This window comes from Neophocaena asiaeorientalis, unplaced genomic scaffold, assembly GCF_003031525.2.
Source record: "Neophocaena asiaeorientalis asiaeorientalis breed wild unplaced genomic scaffold, Neophocaena_asiaeorientalis_V1.1 scaffold192, whole genome shotgun sequence".
Taxonomy (NCBI): Eukaryota; Metazoa; Chordata; class Mammalia; order Artiodactyla; family Phocoenidae; genus Neophocaena; species Neophocaena asiaeorientalis.
Window position 1 is genome coordinate 4,673,396 of NW_020185326.1, and position 21,417 is coordinate 4,694,812.

General features: G+C 41.5%; 1 protein-coding gene across 2 annotated transcripts in view; it reads left to right on the plus strand.

The window, feature by feature from the left end:
• The first annotated feature begins 243 nt into the window (after nucleotides 1-243).
• HEMGN (hemogen) overlaps nucleotides 244-21,417 on the plus strand; it is a 41,275-nt gene continuing 20,101 nt past the window's right edge. The window contains exons 1-2 of one of the 2 annotated variants that reach the window (XM_024734464.1): nucleotides 244-269; nucleotides 3,775-3,893. In XM_024734464.1, coding sequence (XP_024590232.1) covers nucleotides 3,818-3,893 — 76 coding nt within the window. In that variant the 5' untranslated portion in view covers nucleotides 244-269; nucleotides 3,775-3,817. Of the gene's footprint in view, nucleotides 270-3,774; nucleotides 3,923-21,417 lie in introns of those variants that run through there. The other variant, XM_024734465.1, reaches the window with a different exon arrangement.

Genomic DNA, 21,417 nt, shown 5'->3' on the forward strand with positions numbered 1-21,417 from the left:
GGTTATCGAAGTTCTGCTGTGGCCATTAGTCTTCCACTTCTGCTCCATGCCCTTCATCTCCTGTAGTTACCTTGCCCTTTTGGCTGAGGGATGGGCTCACCTCAAACCAATGTAAGTTGTTTTATTTATTTATTTATAATTTATTTATTTATTGGTTGCACAGAGTTGCTGGAGGGATCTTAGTTCCCCGACCAGGGATTGAACCCGGGCCACCACAGTGAAAGTGCTGAGTCCTAACCACTGGACCGCCAGGGAATTCTCTAATCAATGTAAGTTTTGATTTTCAAAAAGGGTGGACTCATTTTCTGTTTCATGCAGGCCTTGGTCTCTCTTGAGTAACTGAGAACATACTCCTGGAAAATATCTGTGTGGCCCCGCGGTGTTGGACATCCCTCTCCTCCATAATTAGCCAGCATCCCCGCCATCTGGACTCACTCAAACCTCACAGGGATTTCCTTGTCCACACAGAACTAAGATTGATCCAAGAGCCCTGCTCCCGCTGACCGAACTCTACCATCTGTTCTCAAGCTTGCTTTGCCAGCTCCTGCCCAGCCAGGGGCCCCTCAGTGGGCATGCAAGGTGGTTTGTGTGCACCCTACTTTGCTAGTCTCTTATTTCGGTAAAGGCCCAAAGTCCCAAATACCCTCACACTCTGCTTCTTCCTTGAAAAGCAGGGCAGCCGGTTTCCTGATTTCTTTATGTTTATTTATGCACGTACTACAGAAAACTTGGAAACTATACTTAACCAGAAAAAGAAAAAAAAGAAAAAGAAGAAGAAAGAAAAAGAAAAGAAAAATCTCAGTTCAGAGCTAAACACTGCTCACGTTTTGGTGTCTATTCTTCCAGTCTTTTCTCTACACACATATGGCACTTCCTCAAGTCTCAGATTGCCAGAAGCCTCATCTCATTAATAACAGCTTTTCAGGCAGGCAGGGAGGGGGGAACCACTACATTAAATATTCATATTGATTGTAAGAGACATTTTTATTTCAGAAATAGTAAGGTGGAAAAAAAGTATCACAGTACCTAGGAAATAGGGTGTATATTACATTAAAAAAATTTTAAGTGGGATACTATAACCTGCTTTTTTCAGTTAACATATTATGAAAATATTTCCATACCATTGAATAGTCTTTTACAATATATATTCCTTGAGGACATTCTTCTACAAAATGAAAATAGCTTTTCTTTTTCTGAATATAAAGACAATATATATTCATGTAGCAAATGCATAAAATGCACCAAAAGTATAAAGAAGAAAATACAAGCCAGCCAAAATCCCATTACCTAGCAGCAACCACTGTTAACATTTTTGTTAACAGTGAGCTATTTCTATGAATGTAGATGCATAAGTAAAATATAAAGTGGAATACTACTATAAAGAGCACTTTGTAACATGCTTTTATTTTTCACTTAGCAGTAGGTCACAGGAATTGCTCCAAGTCAATAAATCATCTCATCATTTTTAAAGTCTGCATCATATTTCATTGTACAGATGAAATGGTAGCACAATTTATTCACCTAGTCTTTTACTGATAGACATTTAGGTTACTTCCAGTTGTTCACCATTGTACGTAACATCTTCCTTGAAATAAATGCCTAGAAGTACAACTCCTGAATCAGAGTACATATTTTTCAAATCGGATATACATGACAAATTGCCCTTCAGACGCTGTTCCTCTTTTATGCTCCCATTGGCAGGGTGTAAGACTTCCCCTCAGTCTTGCCTAAACTGGGTATTATCTTTTAAAAATCTTTGTCAATCATTTTTCAACTAATGTCAAGGTTGAAAACCTAAGGGTGCCAAGACAATTCAATGTGAAAGAATAGTCTTTTAAACAAAATGTGCTTGGACTCATATAGCCATATGCAAAAGAAAGAAGTTGAGTCTCTGCCTCACACCATATATAAAAATTAACTCAAAATGGACCACAGACTTAAATACAAGAGCTGGAACTATAAGACTCAGGAAACCTAGGAGTAAATCTTCATGACCTTGTATTAGGCAAAGCTTTCTTAGATATGACACCAAAAGCACAACAAGCCAAAGAGGAAAGAGAGAAATTGGACTTAATCAAAATTTAAAACTTTCGTGCTTCAAATGATACCATCAAGAAAGTGAAAAGACAATGCATGGAATGAGAGAAAATATTTGTGAATCATATATCTAATAAGGGACTTGTATCCAGAATAGATAAAGAACTATTAGAGCTCAACAACAAAAAGACAAATAACCCAATTAAAAATGGGCAGAGAATTTGAATAGACATTTCTCCAAAGAAGATATACAAATGGCCAATAAGCACAAAAAGAAGCTTAATGTTTTTAGGCATTCGGGAAATGATAATCAAAACCACAATGAGATACCACTTTGCACTTACTAGGATGCCTATAATTAAAATGATGGACAACAAGTGTTGGTGAGGATGTGGAAAAATTGGAACCCTTGTGCATTGCTTGTGAGAATGTAAAATGGTGCAGCTGCTGTGGAAAACAGCTTGGCAGTTCCTCAAAAACTTAAACATAGAGCCAGCAGTTTCACTGTTAGTTATATACCCAAGAGAATAAAAATGTATGTCCATATGAAATTTGTACATGAATGTTTATAGCAGCAATATTCATAATTGTCATAAATTGGAAACAACCGAAATGTCCATAAACTGGACATTTTGGTTGTTTATCCATAACAGAATAGATAAACAAAGTGTAGTATATACATACAATGGAATTTTTTTCAGACATGAGAAGGAATAAAGTACTGATATGTGCTTCAACATGGATGAACCTTAAAAATATTATGTTAGCTGAAAGAAGTCAGACAAGATGACCACATAGTGTATGACTCCATTTATATGGAATGTCTAAAAAAAGCAAATCCATAGAGACAGAAAATAGATTAGTGGTCGCCAAGGGCTGGGAGTAATAGGGAGTGACTTCTAATGAGTATGGGGTTTCTTTTTGGGATAACAGGAATGCTCTGGAATTTGATAGTAGTGATGGTTGCACAACTCTCTGAACATACTAAAAACTACTGAATTGTACACTTTAGAAGTGAACTTTATGGTAACTGAGTTACATCTCAATAAAACTGTAAAAAATGTTTATCAATTAGGTAAGATGACAATGATATCTCATCTTTAATTTGTACTTGTTTATATAACTAATGGGGCTGAATATTTTTTCAGGTATTTATAAGGAATTTGTTTTCCTTTATAAGTTACCTGTTTATGTCCTGTTGGTATTTTAAAATTATTTATTAATAAGTGCTCTGTATATATTAAGAATATTTACCCTTAGTCTGACATTCATGTTCAAACTATTTTCCCCACTTGTTGTTTGCTTTTAAAATTTTATTTATGTATGTATATATACATACACAAACACACATACGGGGGGGTGATGAAGAAAAATTTCAAATTTTTATTTAGGATAAAATTGATCTTTATGTTTATTGCTCTCATGTCATGAGAGCCTTCCCCACCCCAAGACTATATCAATATTCACCTATATTTTCATCTGATACTTCTGGTTTCATTTTTATGTGAAATCTATAATCTATATAGATTAATATTTTAATGTATGCCTTGAAGTAAAGGTCTAATTTTCTTTATTTTTAATGGTTAGCTACTTGTCCCAATACCATCCATGTGTTAAGTAATCATCTTTCCCCCAATGAACATGAAATGTGACCCTTAACACATACTAAGTTCTTACATATTCTTAAGTCTATTTCTGGACCTCCTTCTCTGTTCACTTATTTTTCTATCTCACCAGTACCCCTCTGGGACAGTTTAGCAAATGGAAAGCCAGTGGACAAATGACAGAAGACCAGAAGTTTATTCTCTGGAGACATGGGCTCAGAGCGGCACTGGACTTGGGGACACCAGGCCCAGGTGAGAGTGCATCTCCATTAACCATGTAGGTAAGTAGAAAACATACCTTTCAGAATGCACAGTGCCACCACTAGTCCTATGCTACCCTCCATGTTATCTCCCTCCCTATTTATTATCATTCTTCCCCGGAAGAATACACAGTTGACCCTTGTTTTTTTGGCCTCACTATGCGGCGTGTGGGATCTTAGTTCCCTGACCAGGGGTTGAAACTGTGCCCCCTGCAGTGGAAGTGTGGAGTCTTAACCACTGGACAGCCAGGGAAATCCCCACGCTTGACCCTTGAACAATGCAGGTTCGTACTGTGGGGGACCACTTATACGTGAATTCTTTTTCAATAAATACAAATTACAGTCCTATACAATATAAGGTTCATTGAATCCGTGGATGCAGATTGGATGTGGAGGGCCAACTGTAAAGTTATACATGGATTTTCAACTTCAGGGAGGATTGGCAACCCTAACCCTTGTGTTGTTCAAGAGTCAGCTGTACCATCAGTCAAGATGTAAAATGATATCAGAAGGATTTCTGGTTAGTCATGATGGATTTAACTCATATGCTTATCTCCACATCCTCCCAAATCCTTAAAAGGATTTAAAGATAAAGTTGAGGAAATTTTCCCAGAAAGTAGAACAAAAACGTAATGAAATATACTAAATGACAAATAAAATCAAAGGATCAGTCCAGGAGGTCCAATATCCGACTAATCAGAGTTCAAGAAAGAGAGAAAAAATCAAATGGAGGGAATTAAGTGGAAGTCTACATCCCAAATGGCGAGATACCCCTCCAACTCCCCTTTCCCCACTTAGTTCCAGAATGCTAATAGCTAATCTCCAAAGGCAGGAGATTGGAGGATTCTTTTCTGAGGAAAGTGACTGGTTTATTTTTTATTTTTTAAAAATATTTATTTTTGGCTGCGTTGGGTCTTTGTTTCTGTGCGTGGGCTTTCTCTAGTTGCGGTGAGCAGGGGCTACTTTTCGTTGACGTGCATGGGCTTCTCATTGCGGTGGCTTCTCTTGTTGCAGAGCACGGGCTCTAGGCACGCGGGCTTCAGTAGTTGTGGCTCGCAGGCTCTAGAGCGCAGACCTAGTAATTGTGGTGCATGAGCTTAGTTGCTCTGCGGCATGTGGGATCTTCCCGGCCCAGGGATTGAACCCATGTCCCCTGCATTGGCAGGCGGATTCTTAACCACTGTGCCACGAGGCAAGTCCAAAGTGACTGGTTTAAGAGTGAACATCTAAGATAACCAAATTTCTTTTATTTTAGCTATAGTTTCCAAGGGCACTTTTTTGTCTCTATAATTATTCATTTTTCATAGCATCCTGTTTTTATTTCATTGCTGTAACATCTCTTCTCTTTGAGAAGATAAAGTTTTATTCTGATATCTGAATTGTCTCCATTTTCTCCAAGTTCCTTTTTACTAGCTCAGATTTCTGGCTCTAGTGTTAGAGTCTGTTAACCCAAAACAATAAAACAGCCGGTTATTTTACCAGCAAAACGAGTTTATTTGGGAGCAGCAAAGAATTGCACCTCAGGACACACAACTACGGTGAACCACGTGCAAGTCTAGTTAAGAAAAAGAAAGGAGACTCTTTTATAGAGAAGGGGAAATTGGGAGTGGCTGTTAAAAACAAAAAGTCCATTGGAGGAAACTGGGACTTTGAAGTATAGTGGCCTTTCACTGGCTGAGCTGTTGCCAGGCAAGGAGAAATCTTTCTTCCTCCCAAGGTGGTATAGTAGTGTCACTTCTTGCTAGAGATGCAAGGTAGGTCTCTACCTGTCAGGATCTCTATGGATGTTGCGTGGTATGTACATGAGAGCTCCCCCTCTGGCCTCCCAGCTCCATTTTAGTGAGATTTCCTTTTGTTAATTTTCACAAGTCTTTCCTGAGTATCTGACCTCCTTGAATGTCCGTTCATATTTACGAGAGAGGGGCTAAACAGATGACTGGAAGCGCTGATGTACTGATAGGTCTTAGAGACTTGTGGGTATCACTCCATGGTGATCAGGAAGCAAGCAGGCATTTCCATTGAGAGGCCTCCAAATGCCAGTATTTTCAGTACCTACGGCTGTAAAGGATGAAATTATCAAGCAATAATACAACACAATTCCTTTGGATTTCCAGGTTGAAATGGCCCATCAAGGCATATTATAATGAAAATCAGAAAACCAGAGATCCTGAAAGTGTCCTAAGAGAGAAAAAAGTCATAATGAGGGCTTCCCTGGTGGCGCAGTGGTTGAGAGTCCGCCTGCCGATGCAGGGCACACGGGTTTGTGCCCCGGTCCGGGAAGATCCCACATGCCGCGGAGCGGCTGTGCCCGTGAGCCATGGCCGCTGAGCCTGTGCGTCCGGAGCCTGTGCTCCGCAGCGGGAGAGCCACGACAGTGAGAGGCCCGCGTACCGCAAAAAACAAAACAAAACAAAACAAAACAAAAAAAGTCAAAATGAAAGAATCAAAAATCAAAATGATATGAGACTTAATAGACCACGGGGAACTAGAAGACAGTGGAGGAATTGATGCCTTCTGAGGAAATTCTGAGGAAAAGGATCCTCCTCTTAGAACCTAACACACAGCCAAACTGTCATTCAAGAGTGAGAGAAGAATAAAAATATTTTCAGACATTCAAGATCTCAAAATATTAACCCTCCACGCACCCTTTCTCAGGAAGCTACTGGAGAATACCCTCCCTTAAGGGTAGCTGTAGTGGGCCTCCAGGACAACCGAATACAGATGGAAACAGAGGACAGGGGCTCCAGGAGGTATGCTGGAAAATAAACATGAAGATTACCTCCTGTGCAGCCGCATTGAGAGGTGACTTTGCAGCTTTGACAGAGAAATGAAAACAATAAAAAGAGGTCATTCTTAACTCCAGGAAAAATAAAAAGTTGTACAAGAAATATAATTACAATATGTTATATGGCTCATCTGTAAACATTATGTAGTCACATAACATAAATAACCAACACTGAAAGGAGGTGGGAAGTCAAAGCTGTGTGGGAGTGAGGACCTGAGAACTAAATCCTTATTTTTCATAGTAGGAAGTCAATATTTAATGTTCAAAAAACATTGGATGTAATATAACCACATTATTTATATAAAAGAAGGCAGACACCAGAGACGACAGCTAGAAGAATTGAAGTTGCTCTCTCTGGAGAAGAGGGAGGAAAGTGGGAGGGGCCAGGCAGGAGCATGCTGTTTTGGTAACAAGCTCCGTAGTAGTCTTTTTTTGCGTTTAAAACTCTCTCCTTGTATTTCTCGGAAACAAATGAAATTTAAATCAAAAAGCTTGCGAGTTGTTAGAGGTGGCCCCTGACAGTGGGTGTGGATGCTGGGAAAAGGTGTTCTGCCTGCCTGAGATCTATTCCGAAAGGGCTGGAGGTCCCCAGAGCCCAGAGGACAGACGGTGTGGGAGAGGCCAAGGGACTTTACGCCTTTTCTGGGGCGCTCTGCTCCTGGGATGGAGGTGGGTGTGATAGGGGCTCAAAATTGGGTTGGATTTTCTTCATACAGCTGCAACGTGCACTTTATAAGGGTAGAGATGTTGCCAAGACTCTGACATTACATTTCTGTCAGATTTTGTACAGTGTTGGGAGATTCCTAATTTCCCGATGTCTTCAAATGTGTTTTATTTTTTTTTAACATCTTTATTGGAGTATAATTGCTTTCCAATGGTGTGTTAGTTTCTGCTTTATAACAAAGTGAATCAGCTATACATATACATATATCCCCATATCTCTTCCCTCTTGCGTCTCCCTCCCTCTCACCCCTCTGATGTGTTTTAGAGAGAAGTTGAGAGAGTGCAGGGGGCCACTCAGAAGCCACTGTGTTTGGACATCTGGGTTCTTCTTTCTACAACAGCCTGAGCAGGTCAGCCTCCCTCTCACTCTTTTTTTCTCCTCTCTCTTTCTCTCTCTCTTAAATTGAGGAGTAATTACAGTAAAATGCACAGATGTTAAGCATATAATTGGTGAGTTTTAACAAAGGTGTTCACCAACACCCCAATCAAGATAGAAAGCACTGCTATCGCATCCCCCTGTATCCCTTCCAGTGCCCCATCAGAGGCAACACTTGTTCTAAATTATATCCCCAAGAGACGATTTTGCGCGTTCTTGGACTTCATATGAATGAAATCATACACCTGTACTCTCGTGTGTCCGACTTCTTTCCCTCAACATATTTTTGAGATTCATCTGGGTTGTTGAATGCATCAGTAACTCATTTCTTTTTTTGATGAGTACGATTCCAGTGTATGAATAACATTGCTATTTATTCATTTTCTTAACAAGTCTCTTCTTTCTCAAGACCGGCCTTGTTTCTGAGCTGGAGCAAGTCTTCTTTACATGACCCTTTTTACTAACACACTAATGAGGTTGTTTCCACTGAGTGGAGTTGAAAGATTAAAATTTAGGCTTTATGAAGGACCAGCATCATTTACCCACATGTTATAAATGGAAATTGGATGTAATACATGCTCATTTAGGTTGAAGCTATTTGTACACCAGGAGACCAATTAAAAGCCTGTGACAATAACTCAATGTGAGGTAACTGAAGTTTGCACCAGAGTTTTTGCTGTGAAAAGAGAAAGGGAGGAGCAGATGGGATAAATATTTCACAGGAAAACTTGACAGGGCTTTGTGACAGATTAGGTGTATGGGATGAAGGGGCAGGATGAAACAAATGCTATTTCCGGGTGGACATCTGCCTGGTGGGTCCCTCTTCCCTTTCACCTTGGGCCAGTCACTCCCTCTGAAAGCTCTGTCCTGTTGGGAAGTTTAAGGAGCTCTGATTCAGTGGCTCAGCCTGCCTTCCATGCCCACTTGTACCTTCTATACACACCTCGCAGCTATTGAAAGGCATAGTGAAATTGCGGAAAGAACACTGAGTTTGGACTTGGTTAGTTTTTCATTCTTTCACTTGCTTAGGCTCCCTAAGTCTCAGTTTCCTCATAGGTGAAATGAAGGTGAGTAAATATCCCCACCCTACCAGATCGTTTTGAGAATCAAGGGAGGTGACTTCAAATTTCTTATAATGGTTCACAAGAAACTAATAAGAGAAATCACCTGTAGGGGGGGTATGAGGGATGGGGGAAGAAGTGGGAGTTAAACTTTTAGTGAACACCTTTTTTTTTTTTAACCATGTGAGCATATTACCTTTTAAAAATAAAATCCTAAACAGAATCAAATAACCTATCTCTACAAATGATTAGGCATTCTAGACTGCTGAAAAGGACAGAGCCTGGCTACCTCCTGTCTGTGAGAATCTTGAGGCCCATTAGCCCAGAAGTCCTATCACTCCAGGATAGCTGACAATAGCAAATTATTTCACCTTAATGACAAAAAATGGGTTTTGGGTTGCAGTGAGAGAACTCTGCTCCGAGAGTAAGGAGATCTGGATCCTGATCCTGGCTTTTCTGTGTCATTCAGGTGTGTTCCTTCTCTTCTCTGTGTCTTCTATTGAATGAAAGAGTAAGACTGCATGATCATTGAGATGCTTCCAGCTCTGACATGCTAGAATATACTGCTAACTTCTAAGCAACAGAGGGTCTCATAATGTGATATCTGTAAAGGATTTGCTGGTGACATTTTTGTATCTAAGACAGGAGCAGGGCAAAGAATCACGTGCTTCTCTTTTCACCTTTTATTTCCTTTGATACTGAAGTACCCAGAAGAAATGAGTCAAATGGAGTGTGTTTTCCAGAAAAGAAAATTGAGCTGTGTTTCAGTAGAACCGTTGGTGCAATCCCATTGCTGTTTGCTACTGACATTAGCCAAAGGGTGTATCAGTGGTATTTTATGTATACATGGCACTTTACATGGATAAACTTATAACCACTCTATATGGATAAAGTGGATCCACTTTATATGGATATCTACTTTATATGGATAAAATTCCTATTCAATGAATAGGAACTCAAAGATCATATAGTTCAAATTCTAACAAGACTCAAACAATGGCCTTTGGGGCTTCCCTGGTGGCTCAGTGGTTGAGAATCCGCCTGCCAATGCAGGGGACATGGGTTCGAGCCCTGGCCTGGGAAGATCCCACATGCCGCGGAGCAACTAGGCCTGTGAGCCACAACTACTGAACCTGTGCATCTGGAGCTTGTGCTCCGCAACAAGAGAGGCCGTGACAGTGAGAGGCCCGCGCACCGCGATGAAGAGTGGCCCCTGCTCGCCGCAACTAGAGAAAGCCCTCACACAGAAACGAAGACCCAACACAGCCAAAAATAATAAATAAATTAAAAAACAAACAAACAAAAAATCAATGGCCTTTGTTGCCAAGGAACTCATCTCCTGAGGTGCTTCATTCCGTTTTCATCTTGCTCAAATCTTTAGGAAACTGTTCCTTAGGTTGAGCTGAAATCTTGACTTCATGATCACTATTAGTGCCAGCTTAGCTCTCTGGGGCTACAGACTACACCTATGTTCTCTCTGGCCAAGGTTGCAAACTGCTGAAATGCAGGCAGTATTAGACCATGACTTGTTGGCTCTTAATAGTGTTTTAAAATATCTCAATTAGTTTTCGACATTAAAACATCATGAGTTTTTTGTTTGTTTGTTTACATAAACTGTTTCTGACTTTTCTGGAAAGATCAAAAGGTCTGTGCAGCTGCCTCCCCAATATGATTCTTCCCTTTTTAGTAAACAATTCAAGGCTTTGTTCCAGTCCCTATCCTCTCTGGCTCAGCCTATGTGCTGTTGGGAGAGGCTGATCCCACCCCTGGTTCTAGAACAGGGCATGCAAACTAGTCCTAATTCATCAGCATAGCCCTACCTTTTGTCACCTTTGTTGATTCAGAAACAAGCACTGCTTCAAGACTGGGTTCCTTGGAAACAGAATCTGAGATAGAGAGCTGCATGCAGAAGGCTTACTGAGGAGTGTCCTTAGGACACACACCTATGGGGACCTGAAGAAGACAAGGGTGGGGGTGGAGAGAAGCCGACCAGCAAAGTAGGTGCAATGTAGTTACAACCAAAGCCTCAGCTGATCCCAGGAACTCAGGAATGGGGATGGCCCTTCAGAGTTGTCCCAAACTTAAGTAAGGGTGCCAGACATTTGTATTCCCACATCAGCCAGTCACAGGCCTCAGGCTGCACCCTGGAAGGGGGTGTAAAACCTTGGGGGAAGTGGTTTCCTAAGGCTCAGAGCAAGACTATTCCCAGCAGCTGAGGGATTCATGTGTTGCCCCAGAAGAGGGGACCTGGGCTGAGCCCCATAGTATTTCCTACAGGCATAAGACTCAATCCAGATTAATAGAGATTTGCTAGGACTCCTGAGAAAGAGGCTTCCAGAAGTGACCTGTATCTCTTTGGATATGGACAAGGAGCTCTGGGACTTGTCCTTAGCCATCTCACATCAAGGTCAGCTTTGATAACATTGGTGCTCTGCTGAATCAAACCAACCCTGAAGCTTAAATTACCTGGACTTTTAGTGTGAGCTTCATCGTTAAGTCAGTTTTCTGGTTGTGTTTTAATTACTTACAAATGAACATACTTTGACACATTCTGCATTGCAGAGCTACATTCCCTGGCAATAACCCGCTGAATAGCAGCTGCCTCCCTTTAAGATGGGTCACTTGGTTTCCAGTTTACTAGTGCCCACTTGGCTTTTAGAGGTGGTAGCCGAGAGCTAAATCCTAGTCTTCTAATAATATGAAGTCAATAGATAATGTCTAAAGTGGAAAAACCAAGACATAGAACAGAGCATGTGTCTATAAATATGAGGTAAACATCAGAAGAAATAGCTAAAAGTGTTGGCAGCAGTTGCCTCTGGGGAGCTCTGTCAGGGTGGGATGGGACAAGGCACTGCAACTGGTTTTTGTGGGAAGCTTTGAAGTGCTCTTTAATTTGAAACTCTGTGTATCCCCTGTTGCTAATGCATGCCCTGGGGCATCTTGCCCTGCTCTGGGACTCTCCTGTCTCCTAGCTCTCTTGCCTTCCTCTGGCCTTTCTTCTGGTTAGGGGGTTTCCTAAATGCTGGTTGATAATCATCTTAAGCAACCCTTTCTCGCTTTATTATCTTATGCATTCTATCCGCTCCTGGGAGACTTTGTTCCCTACTCCTGATCTCTCCTCTTTAGCTCCTGATCCCTATTTCTTCCACAGGATCACCTTGGAATCCCCCTGCCCTATATCCAACTTGCATGAGGAGGTAACCAAGGTCTCTCCTAGCCCTAACATGCTATGAGGTCTGAAAAATTATATGGAAACATTTAACAAGTCATAAGAATGGATCTCTTTCATTTACTTAATATCATTAGCCATTTTTTTCTTTTGTCATGTTGACTGAAAAAATGCACAACATAAAAGTTGAGAATTATGTTTTATTTGGCTAACAAAACTGAGGATGAAAGCCCAGGACGAAACCTCTCAGATAGCTCTGAGAGACTGCTCTGAGGAGGTAAGGGAGGAGCCGGGATATAGAGGAGTATTTGCAGCAAAGAGCAGGTAGTCAGAACTCCAAAAGATTACTGTTTTTCGTTTTAATGCTTTATTTATTTATTTTTGGACTGATTTTTACTGTGGTAAAATTTATATAACATAAAGTTCACCATTTTAACCATTTAAAATTATACAATCCAGTAGCATTTAGTTATGAAACCACCACCACTACTTAGTTCCAGAACATTTTCATCACCCCGAGGGAAATCCCGTACCCATTAAGCAGTCGCTCCACCTTCTGGCCTCCCCTTACCCTGGGCAGCTCCTTATCTGCTTTCTGTCTCTATAGATTTGCCTATTTTGGACATTTCATATAAGTTGAGTCATATAATTTGAAGTCTTTCAATACTGTGAAAAAGCCAAGTAACATCTTAATATTATTAGGAAAATAATTTTGATCTTATGGACCTCCTGGAAGAGTCTCAGGATCCCCCAGAGATCTGCAGAGCAGACTTTGAGAACTGCTGGTCTAGGTCATCCAAGGTGTGGGGCACCAACCAGCTCCCCATTACAGCTTCTCTCCCAGCACAAGGTGATTGTCATGTCCCCACGTCCAACCTGAGGCCTCCACACCTCAGCTTCTCATTTCCCGTGAAAACTCGGTCGGCCACTTCCTGCAAAGTTGAGATTACAATGGATTCACATTCAAACTGCCCAGAGGAACCAAACAACCAAATGGGAACACGTTTTTATAAGTTATAAATCTGAATGTGGTAAGAAACTATACCACAAACTGGTTTCCGGTAAAATTCTGATCACTTCCTGCCACTGTCATTACATTTTATAATCACAGTAGTTACCTTTTACCTGTGATGAGAGCTGTCATGTACTTTTGAATATCAAGCAGCAGCCATGCCATAAATTGCTAGCCCCTTTTTCCTCTAATGATCACAGCTTATTTTATTCTTCAAATATTCTTCTCAGAGTAATCATCACGCTTACTATACAGCATATTCAAATGTTACTGCATACATTGAACTCATGCTATTGTGAGACCCATTTGCTCGGGAGCTAAAATTGTGTTGCCATTCTGCTTGGTGCTAGAGGTTCTGTGCTCGAAACCGGTTTTCCACATACGAGGAGCCCAGGTTATTTAACAAGAATGTGAGCTTGAATGAGGAGTTAACACTTAGTATAGAACCTGGAAGCTAAATGGGATCAGCATGTATGGGGCCTACACATTTTGAATTAGCTATCCATCACTGTGGAGACAATCAATATTTGAGCAGACTGGCTTTGGGCCATGTTTAACATCGTTTCTGCAGGGTCTGTACCAAACTCTGCCTCTGCAGGTTAAACTGCCCAAATCACAGCTCTGACAACTGGAAACATTTTCCTCATACTGAGCTGAAATCTGCTAGAGTTTTCGCTCATTTTTTAAAAAAATTTCTTTCCATCTTTCACTCGTTTGTTTTTGCTCTGCCCTCTGGAGCCACTTAAAGCATGCCTGCTTTCTGTTCTGTGACTGCCCTTTAGAGATTTAGGACAGTGACCTTGTCCCCATGGTCTGCTCTTGTAAGGCTCAATTGTCCCAGGTCCTTATAGGACAGGTTACCAGTCCCTTTACCACTGTGGTCATTCAGCTTGTCAATGTTCACCCTTTAAAAAAAGAGTGAGGTGCTCAGAATCTGAAACAGTGATCAACGTGTGGTCTGGTCAGGGTGGAATTGAGCACGTCTCTGTTGGATGTGAATTCTCTTGTTGGATATGATTCTATTAGTGCTTTCCAAGAGGATATTATTGCCTTTCTTGTTATCCGTTACTGATTCCTAATTAGCTAAAACTACCAAGTCTTCTAAGCCATATATTGGTACTTAGGCAATTAGCCATTTAGACCCCAAAGCAGGATCTGAGATTTGTCACCATTACACTGCATCCTGTTAAATTTGGCCCAATGCTTTGGCCTATCAAGACCCTTTTTTGTATCCTGAATCTATCCTTTCCATCCACAGGTGTAATCAATCTATCAATATTGCTATCTGTATATAAATCAAAGTTAAAAAGGCCTGACAGAAAAGGCCTCAAGATGGAGCCCAGAGACCTCAAATCAAAGTATTTGTTCAACCAGTTATAAGCCTCCCTCCCCAGCCCCAATATACACACCTCCATCCTCCAACTGTTCCATCCTCTAACTCAAGCTGTCAGGGAGGGAAAACACCAAAGAATATTTCAGGTTACTAACTAGCTGGTTAAAGTGGCCTAGAAAAGAAACTGAGGAAAAGAAGGGAGGGAGAGGATAAGGCCTGGTGGAGAGCCCAACGTGGCAGGACAGGTTCTCTGAAGTTACTTCCTCTAGGCCCACACTCCAGCACAGGTTGGGGAGGTATTAAGGTATGAGTCAAATGGAAGATAGTCCAGGGTTCTGCTGTGATGAGAGAGAGAGGAATAATCAGGAAACAGGTCCAATGTTGGAAGCTAGAAGATAGTCAATTAGTATATCAACCTGGAGGGACTAGGCAGAAGAGAACAGAGACAGGCGTGGAGAATGAAGCAAAGAATAAACGTGAGAAACAGAATCTAGGCTTGCTAAGTGGGCTTCAGAGCTGTGCTGTTCAACATGGTGGCCACTAGCTACAGGTGGCTATTTTAATTTAAATTCATAAGAATTAAATTAAAAAATCAGTTCCTGGGACTTCCCTGGTGGCGCAGTGGTTAAGAATCCACCTGCCAATGCAGGGGACGTGGGCTTGAGCTTTGGTCTGGGAAGATCCCACATGCCGCGGAGCAACTAAGCCTGTGAGCCACAACTACTGAAGCTTGCGTGCCTAAAGCCCGTGCTCTGCAACAAGAAAAGCCACTGCAATGAGAAGCCTGCACACCGCAATGAAGAGTAACCACCACTCGCCGAAACTAGAGAAAGCCCGCACAGGGCAACAAAGACCCAACGCAGCCAAAAATAAATAAATGAATGAATGAATGAATAAATAAATAAATAAATAATTTAAAAATAACATTAAAAAAAATCAGTTCCTCCGTCACATTAGCCACATTTAGAGTGTTCCATAGTCACATGTGACTAGTGGCTACCATATTGGATCATACAGAAGAACATTCCCATCATTGTGGAAAGTTCTATTGGACAGCTCTGCTCTAGAACATTCTAGGTGTACTTCTAAAAAAGGGCCAAACCAGGTAGGATATCATTTTAATGTGCTTATTTTTCCTTTGCTTTCTTCAAGACCCAGCTCATATATCAATTCTTCTGGGAATTTGCCACATGTGTGGTCTGTGACAGTATGCTATAGGCAGCCAAGCATTCTGAGCTATGCAGTTCTTTGTGGTAATGCGTGGATCTAGCTAGGACTTAGTATGGAGATCCTGGCATAGCTATTTGTCAATCCTTAACCAAAATGTGGCCTTTCTCTATCTGGGGAAGGCATCCTCCTTGACAAAGCAATTAGCTTTGGGGCAGGAGGGAAAGGAGGGAAACACTGGCCTAGCCAGCCAGTTCTGTTGAATCCACTTCTGTAGCTGTAAAAATAATTTGTAATGAAAGCTTTTGACCTCCTGTCCATAAACATTACATAGGCCATCTCGGCCAGGCCATCAAGAAATGGAGGTCAGGGTGTGATTTGCTTGATACAAGATATCTTGTCATCTTACCTGTGGACCCTCACTAAATTTTTAGTCTGCTGTCTTTCTCTTTCAATTTTCTGTGCTGGAGCTCTTAGAATTTCTCATAATAAGATGTCATTTCTACCTTCTAAATCTCTCTAGAATCTGTGCTTTCCTTTAATACCCTCAGTGAATTTATCTTCTCTCTCCTTTCCCACCCAGACCCCTTATTGTCACCTAAATGCTCTAAGAACATTACCTGATTATGGCATTCTACACCCTAAAACCCCTCAGTGGCTCCCCATGACATCATAAAAGCCTCTCTTTGGGCCCCCAGCTACCTCTCTGGTTTCAAATCTTTCCATTCCCTGGTGTGAAGCACACATTCCAGCTTCTCTGTTACTGTGCCCAGAACCAAGATGCCTTTTCACATCTCTGTGCCTTTGTATACTCACCTCCCTCTGTCTGAAATGAGCCCCCCACCACCTTTAATCCCCCTGGAGAATTTCTACACTCTTGTTAAGGTAACATTTAAATCTTATCTCTTCTGAGAAGCCCAGCCTGAGCCCTCAGACAGACTTAAGTGATCCATCAACTGTGCCCAAACGCTGTGTGGGCTTTGGTCATAACCCAGTCTGTATATGACACTCATGAGTCTGTTTCTCCCACTAAACTGTGAGGTCTCAAGGGCAGGCAGCACATCTGACTCATCTCTTACCCACTGTGGCAAGCACAGGACCTGACTCACAACAAACACTTACTAAATGCCTGTTAGAATGAACAATAATCTGTACCATTATGAGGTTCTGCTATGAGGGTCCTCTGTGTGGAGCTGCCGGGCTCCTTAGGGTTCACCCTTGCTGATAGAGGCCTAGGGCCAAGTGGCACTGGTAGCTGAGGATGTGCAGAAAAGCAAAAGGCCTGCAGCTGCTCCCACTGAAAGCCTCCCTGTATGCGTGCAGCTCGTTCCCTCTCAGACTTTGCGACTCGCACAAGCCCATTCCTTGTCTTTCATGAAAAAAACACAGGACCCCTTGGAGAATGTTCCTGTAGGGACCCATCTGTGGGTGATTCTATGGGGGAGAATTATGGGCAAGGGGGAGAAACATCTTAATAGAATGGAGAGGGATGAAACATTGCTACTCTTGCTTAGCATTGGGATGTCGCTCGAGGGGAATGTAGGAGCTGGTAGCAACACTTCTTATGTTTTAGAAAGTACCCTGTGGTTACCAAAACCTTCCACTTTTATCATCTTCTTGAGCCTGTTATCCACCCTGAGGGGCAGGCAAGACAGAGCTGGGGTTCTTTGTAGATAAGGGAACTAATATCCAGAGAGGCGAAGTGACTTGCCCAAGGTCATGTTTTGAGCAAAGGCCCACAAAAATGAAGTGACTTTCTCAGAGTTGTGAAGTAATATTCAGAACTATAACATATGGGGTTACTTGTAAAAATTTCTGCGGGTTTTAAACTATTTATTTATTTACTTTTGGCTGCGTTGGGTCTTCATTGCTGCGCGTGGGCTTTCTCTAGTTGAGGCAAGCGGGGGCTATCCTTCGTTGTGGTGCGCAGGCTTCTCATTGCAGTGGCTTCTCTTGCTGCTCCTAGATCACAGGCTCTAGGAGCGTGGGCTTCAGTAGTTGTGTCACGCAGGCTCAGTAGTTGTGGCTCGCGGGCTTAGTTGCTCCACGGCACGTGGGATCTTCCCGGACCAGGAAGAACCCATGTTCCCCTGCATCGGCAGGCGGATTCTTAACCACTGCGCCACCAGGGAAGTCCCTCTGTGGGGTTTTCTTTAATAAAATTTTTGAAATCAGAAACATTTTCTGGTAAATTGAGTCCACACAGGGCTTTCAGACATCTCTTGGGAAATTTGACTAGATGACATTGAAGATTTCTTCAAGCGGTGAAATTCTATGAAATTTAGTGTTTACTGTGTCCCAGGTTCACGTAACTCCATAAAGTACAATTACCAGTTTGCAAGTAATTTACAAAACAAAGAGCTCTCCTGCCCAGTCAAGCATCACTGTCTGACTTACTAGAAAGTCTCAAGCCCATTACTTACATATTGTATCACCTACTCATCAATCTCTTCTTTCCACTCCTACTCCCTACACTGTAGCAACTCTATTACTTGATCAGTTGTTCACTTCCTCTGTCAGAGATAACTAGGATTTAGAGCTAAAGGCATAATTTCTATATAAGACTAGAAAGCAGAACTGTTGTGTCTTATTGAGATCTTAATTTAATTCCCATTAAAGGGGAATTGAATTGACTGGATTAGTGAAGTTTCATTCTACTCATTCCTCCTCAGAGAGACGACTGAATCCATGTGGGTGCCATATTTGGTAGTGGGATATGGGAATGGAGTTTTCCATAGATCAGGGTAGGCGTAGGATTTTCTAGAAAGGAAAATCTGTCTTGGTTGGATGGACCAAGTTATTTAAATTCTGCCTGATAATTCTGTCCAGTCTCTTTGCATGAGCACAAAGTATTGTACACCCATCTGAACTGGGTAAAAACAGAAGTTAATAGCAGCTCTGTGGAAATAGATACCCTACTTATCTTCTGATCCAAGAGTCCAGGCTCTATCTGCTGCACCACACACTCTTCAGGGTGATAATTGCTCCTATTAGTTAGTGTTTCCTGAGAAGTGAAGCATAGTATCCAATTTTAATAATGAAGGCTATGGCAGTAATAACATGTAACATCCTATTTTATTTTCATCAAGAAGACCAAGCCCATCAGATAGAAGGATTATGGGTAATTCTGGGTATTGCTGGCAGTCTCTGAAGATGGCAATTCTGTCTGGGTTTAATTTCTCTCTTGATTACCAAGAACATTTTGATACTTAAGAATAGATGTGCTTGTTGCTGACAGGGAGGGGAGGGCTCATTACAAAGTGCTGGGGCAGACCTGCACCCTCTTTTCTTCAGACTTTGCTACATGACTCCCACACAGGTGTCTATCACAGCTGAGCAACTCTGGCTTCCCTAAAATGAGAGTGCTAACAATAAAAGGTGACAATACAGAACATAAAGAAGCACAAAGGAAGTCTTCATCCTCACGTTGAACTTGCCCAGGATATATGTTGATGAAATCAGATCTGATCACATGCTGAGCTCCATCTGTTAAAGGTGCTCACAGCCACTTAGGAGAATGCCAGGGAAGAAAGACCTGACAATACATTTTCTGCCTGCTAAAGTAACTCTTTCTCTTCTCTCTGGCTAAAAATACAACCAAAGTGTCACTAAAACACACACACACACACACACACACACACACACACACACACACACACACCACACAAACCCAAAATACAAGAAAGCCTAACATTTGTTGAACAGATTGTGTCAGAATATCAATTAGCTAAGTGTTTGGTATGCAGACATCCCCGGTGTGAACTCACCCAGAGGAGGACTTGCAGGGAGGGGGAGCGGAGAGTGTCAGAGAATTAGGGAGCAAGGCAGGCTGCCTCCAAGGGAAAGTGCTTGGAACCAAAGCTCAAGACCTTGTTGACAGGTGAGAATGGTGCAATTGCCTTTTACGTCCACCTAGTGGCAGAGTTCTAGCCAGAGTCATCGCTACCTCAACTGGTTCAGGTGACGACCATTTACTTGGACGTATAATATAACATTCAGCACTGGCGCTGAACCATTTGGAAGGCTGCAGTTCTTCAGCAGTGTTCACTTTTGGGCAGGGACTCATCTAGGTTATGCTAACTCTAAACTTCAAGCCCAGGGGATAGAATCTGCTGGAAGCAGGGAGTTGAAGTTTCCAAATTAATAAGACTAAAGCATCATGTTAGGTTCTAGTACATATTCTATGCCCGAGTAGCTAAAACTCCAAGGAGTGAATAAAGAGCAAAAATAGGAGAGGTTAGCATTCAAATAGAGACCCTGTGGAGAGTAGCTGACATGAATAACAGTGGGTCAGTGGCAGGCCAGGGAGTGAATGGAGTCTTTTGCTCTGTCCCTTTTGAATTATAAAACAGTTCCTGCAAAGGGCAGTTTGGTTTTAGGATAATTTGGACATGATCTAGAAATTCTGTGAAATGAAAAGGATTCACTGATTAATTACATAGGCCAGCATTTTCCAAGAGGTGATATGCATTCATTCCACTTGGGGCAGTGCAGATAATTTCAGATGAAACATCTTTTACTTTAATAGTTCAGTACTTATTTTAACGTACCTTAGAAGAATTATAATTTGTTATACCACAAACCTGTGATTTCACAGGTGATATTGTTGGTTTTCCATTTACATTGGTGATATAAAATTTCCATTTTAAATACTTTTAGGAAAAATGTTTATTTGAAGGAAAACATTAAGTAAATAATAATACAGAAGATGTTATTACAAGAATATGGCAAAAATCATGAAGAGAGAATGTAACAATTGGAAAGTTTGGGAAATACTTCATCAAACCAGGGGACAAGGTAGATTGACTTGTAGACAGAAGAGTTCGGAATAGCAGGCAGGTAAAGGGAAAATGATAGAACTCTCAGAGGATCTGGATTCCGGTTCCAGCTGCCACTAGGCCTGTGTGACATTGGCCCCCTCTGGATCTCCTTATCTATAAAATAACTCTCATGCCTTGCTTAGCTTTATTATTTAGCAGTTCTCTTTCACTTACTGTTATTGAGATTATGAACAATCATAATGACAGCCAGAGCAGTAAGGTCTGCTATGTGCCAGATTCTTTCCAATAGTCATCATTCTTAATCCTCATAATAGTCATGAAAGGTAGGTGTTATAATACCCATTCCATACGTGAGGGAATTGAGGGTGGAAGATCCTGGCCACACAGAGCCTGATTTGAATGAACTTAGGTCTGACTCTGGAGCCTGTGTTTGTTCCCCTGAGCCTGGTTGCATCATAGCAGTTAATTCCTATTCACTCTCAAAACTAAGCTCAAGATCACCTATTCCAGTAAGACTGCTTTGACCTTATCTCTTCATCTGGGTTAGATGTCCCTCCTCTGTGTTCCCTTAATTTTCTATGTATGCTGTTTTTCCTATTTGCCTTTATATTCCCAGCACCCTACACACTTTTGGGACACAGATTATATAGTCAACAAATTGCAGAAAGAGGGAGAAGATGAGGGAGAGGGAAATGGGAAAGAAAGGAGAGAGAGAGGATCAAAAAAGAATATATATTGCTGCCTTATTTTATTAAATATGAAAGAAGTAGAATTGAGAGGCAGGAGAGCAAGGAGGTTAAGCATATGGCCTCCTAGATCAAAACCACCCAGCTTTGCCACTTACTAGGTGTTTGACTTAGGGCGCAGGTTCAATACCTGTGCTTCAGTTTCTTCATCTACAAAATAGGGATATTAGTAATACCTACCTTAAAAGCTGTTGTAAAGACTAAATGAACTATCATATATAAAGTACTTAGAAGACCGCCTGGAATATGATAAGCAGGTGCTCAATAAATATTGTCTATCATTATTATTTCTGTGAAATTAATAAAAGGGGAAAAGCTTAACACTAGTGTAAAGTGAAAAAACCACATAATACTATTACACAC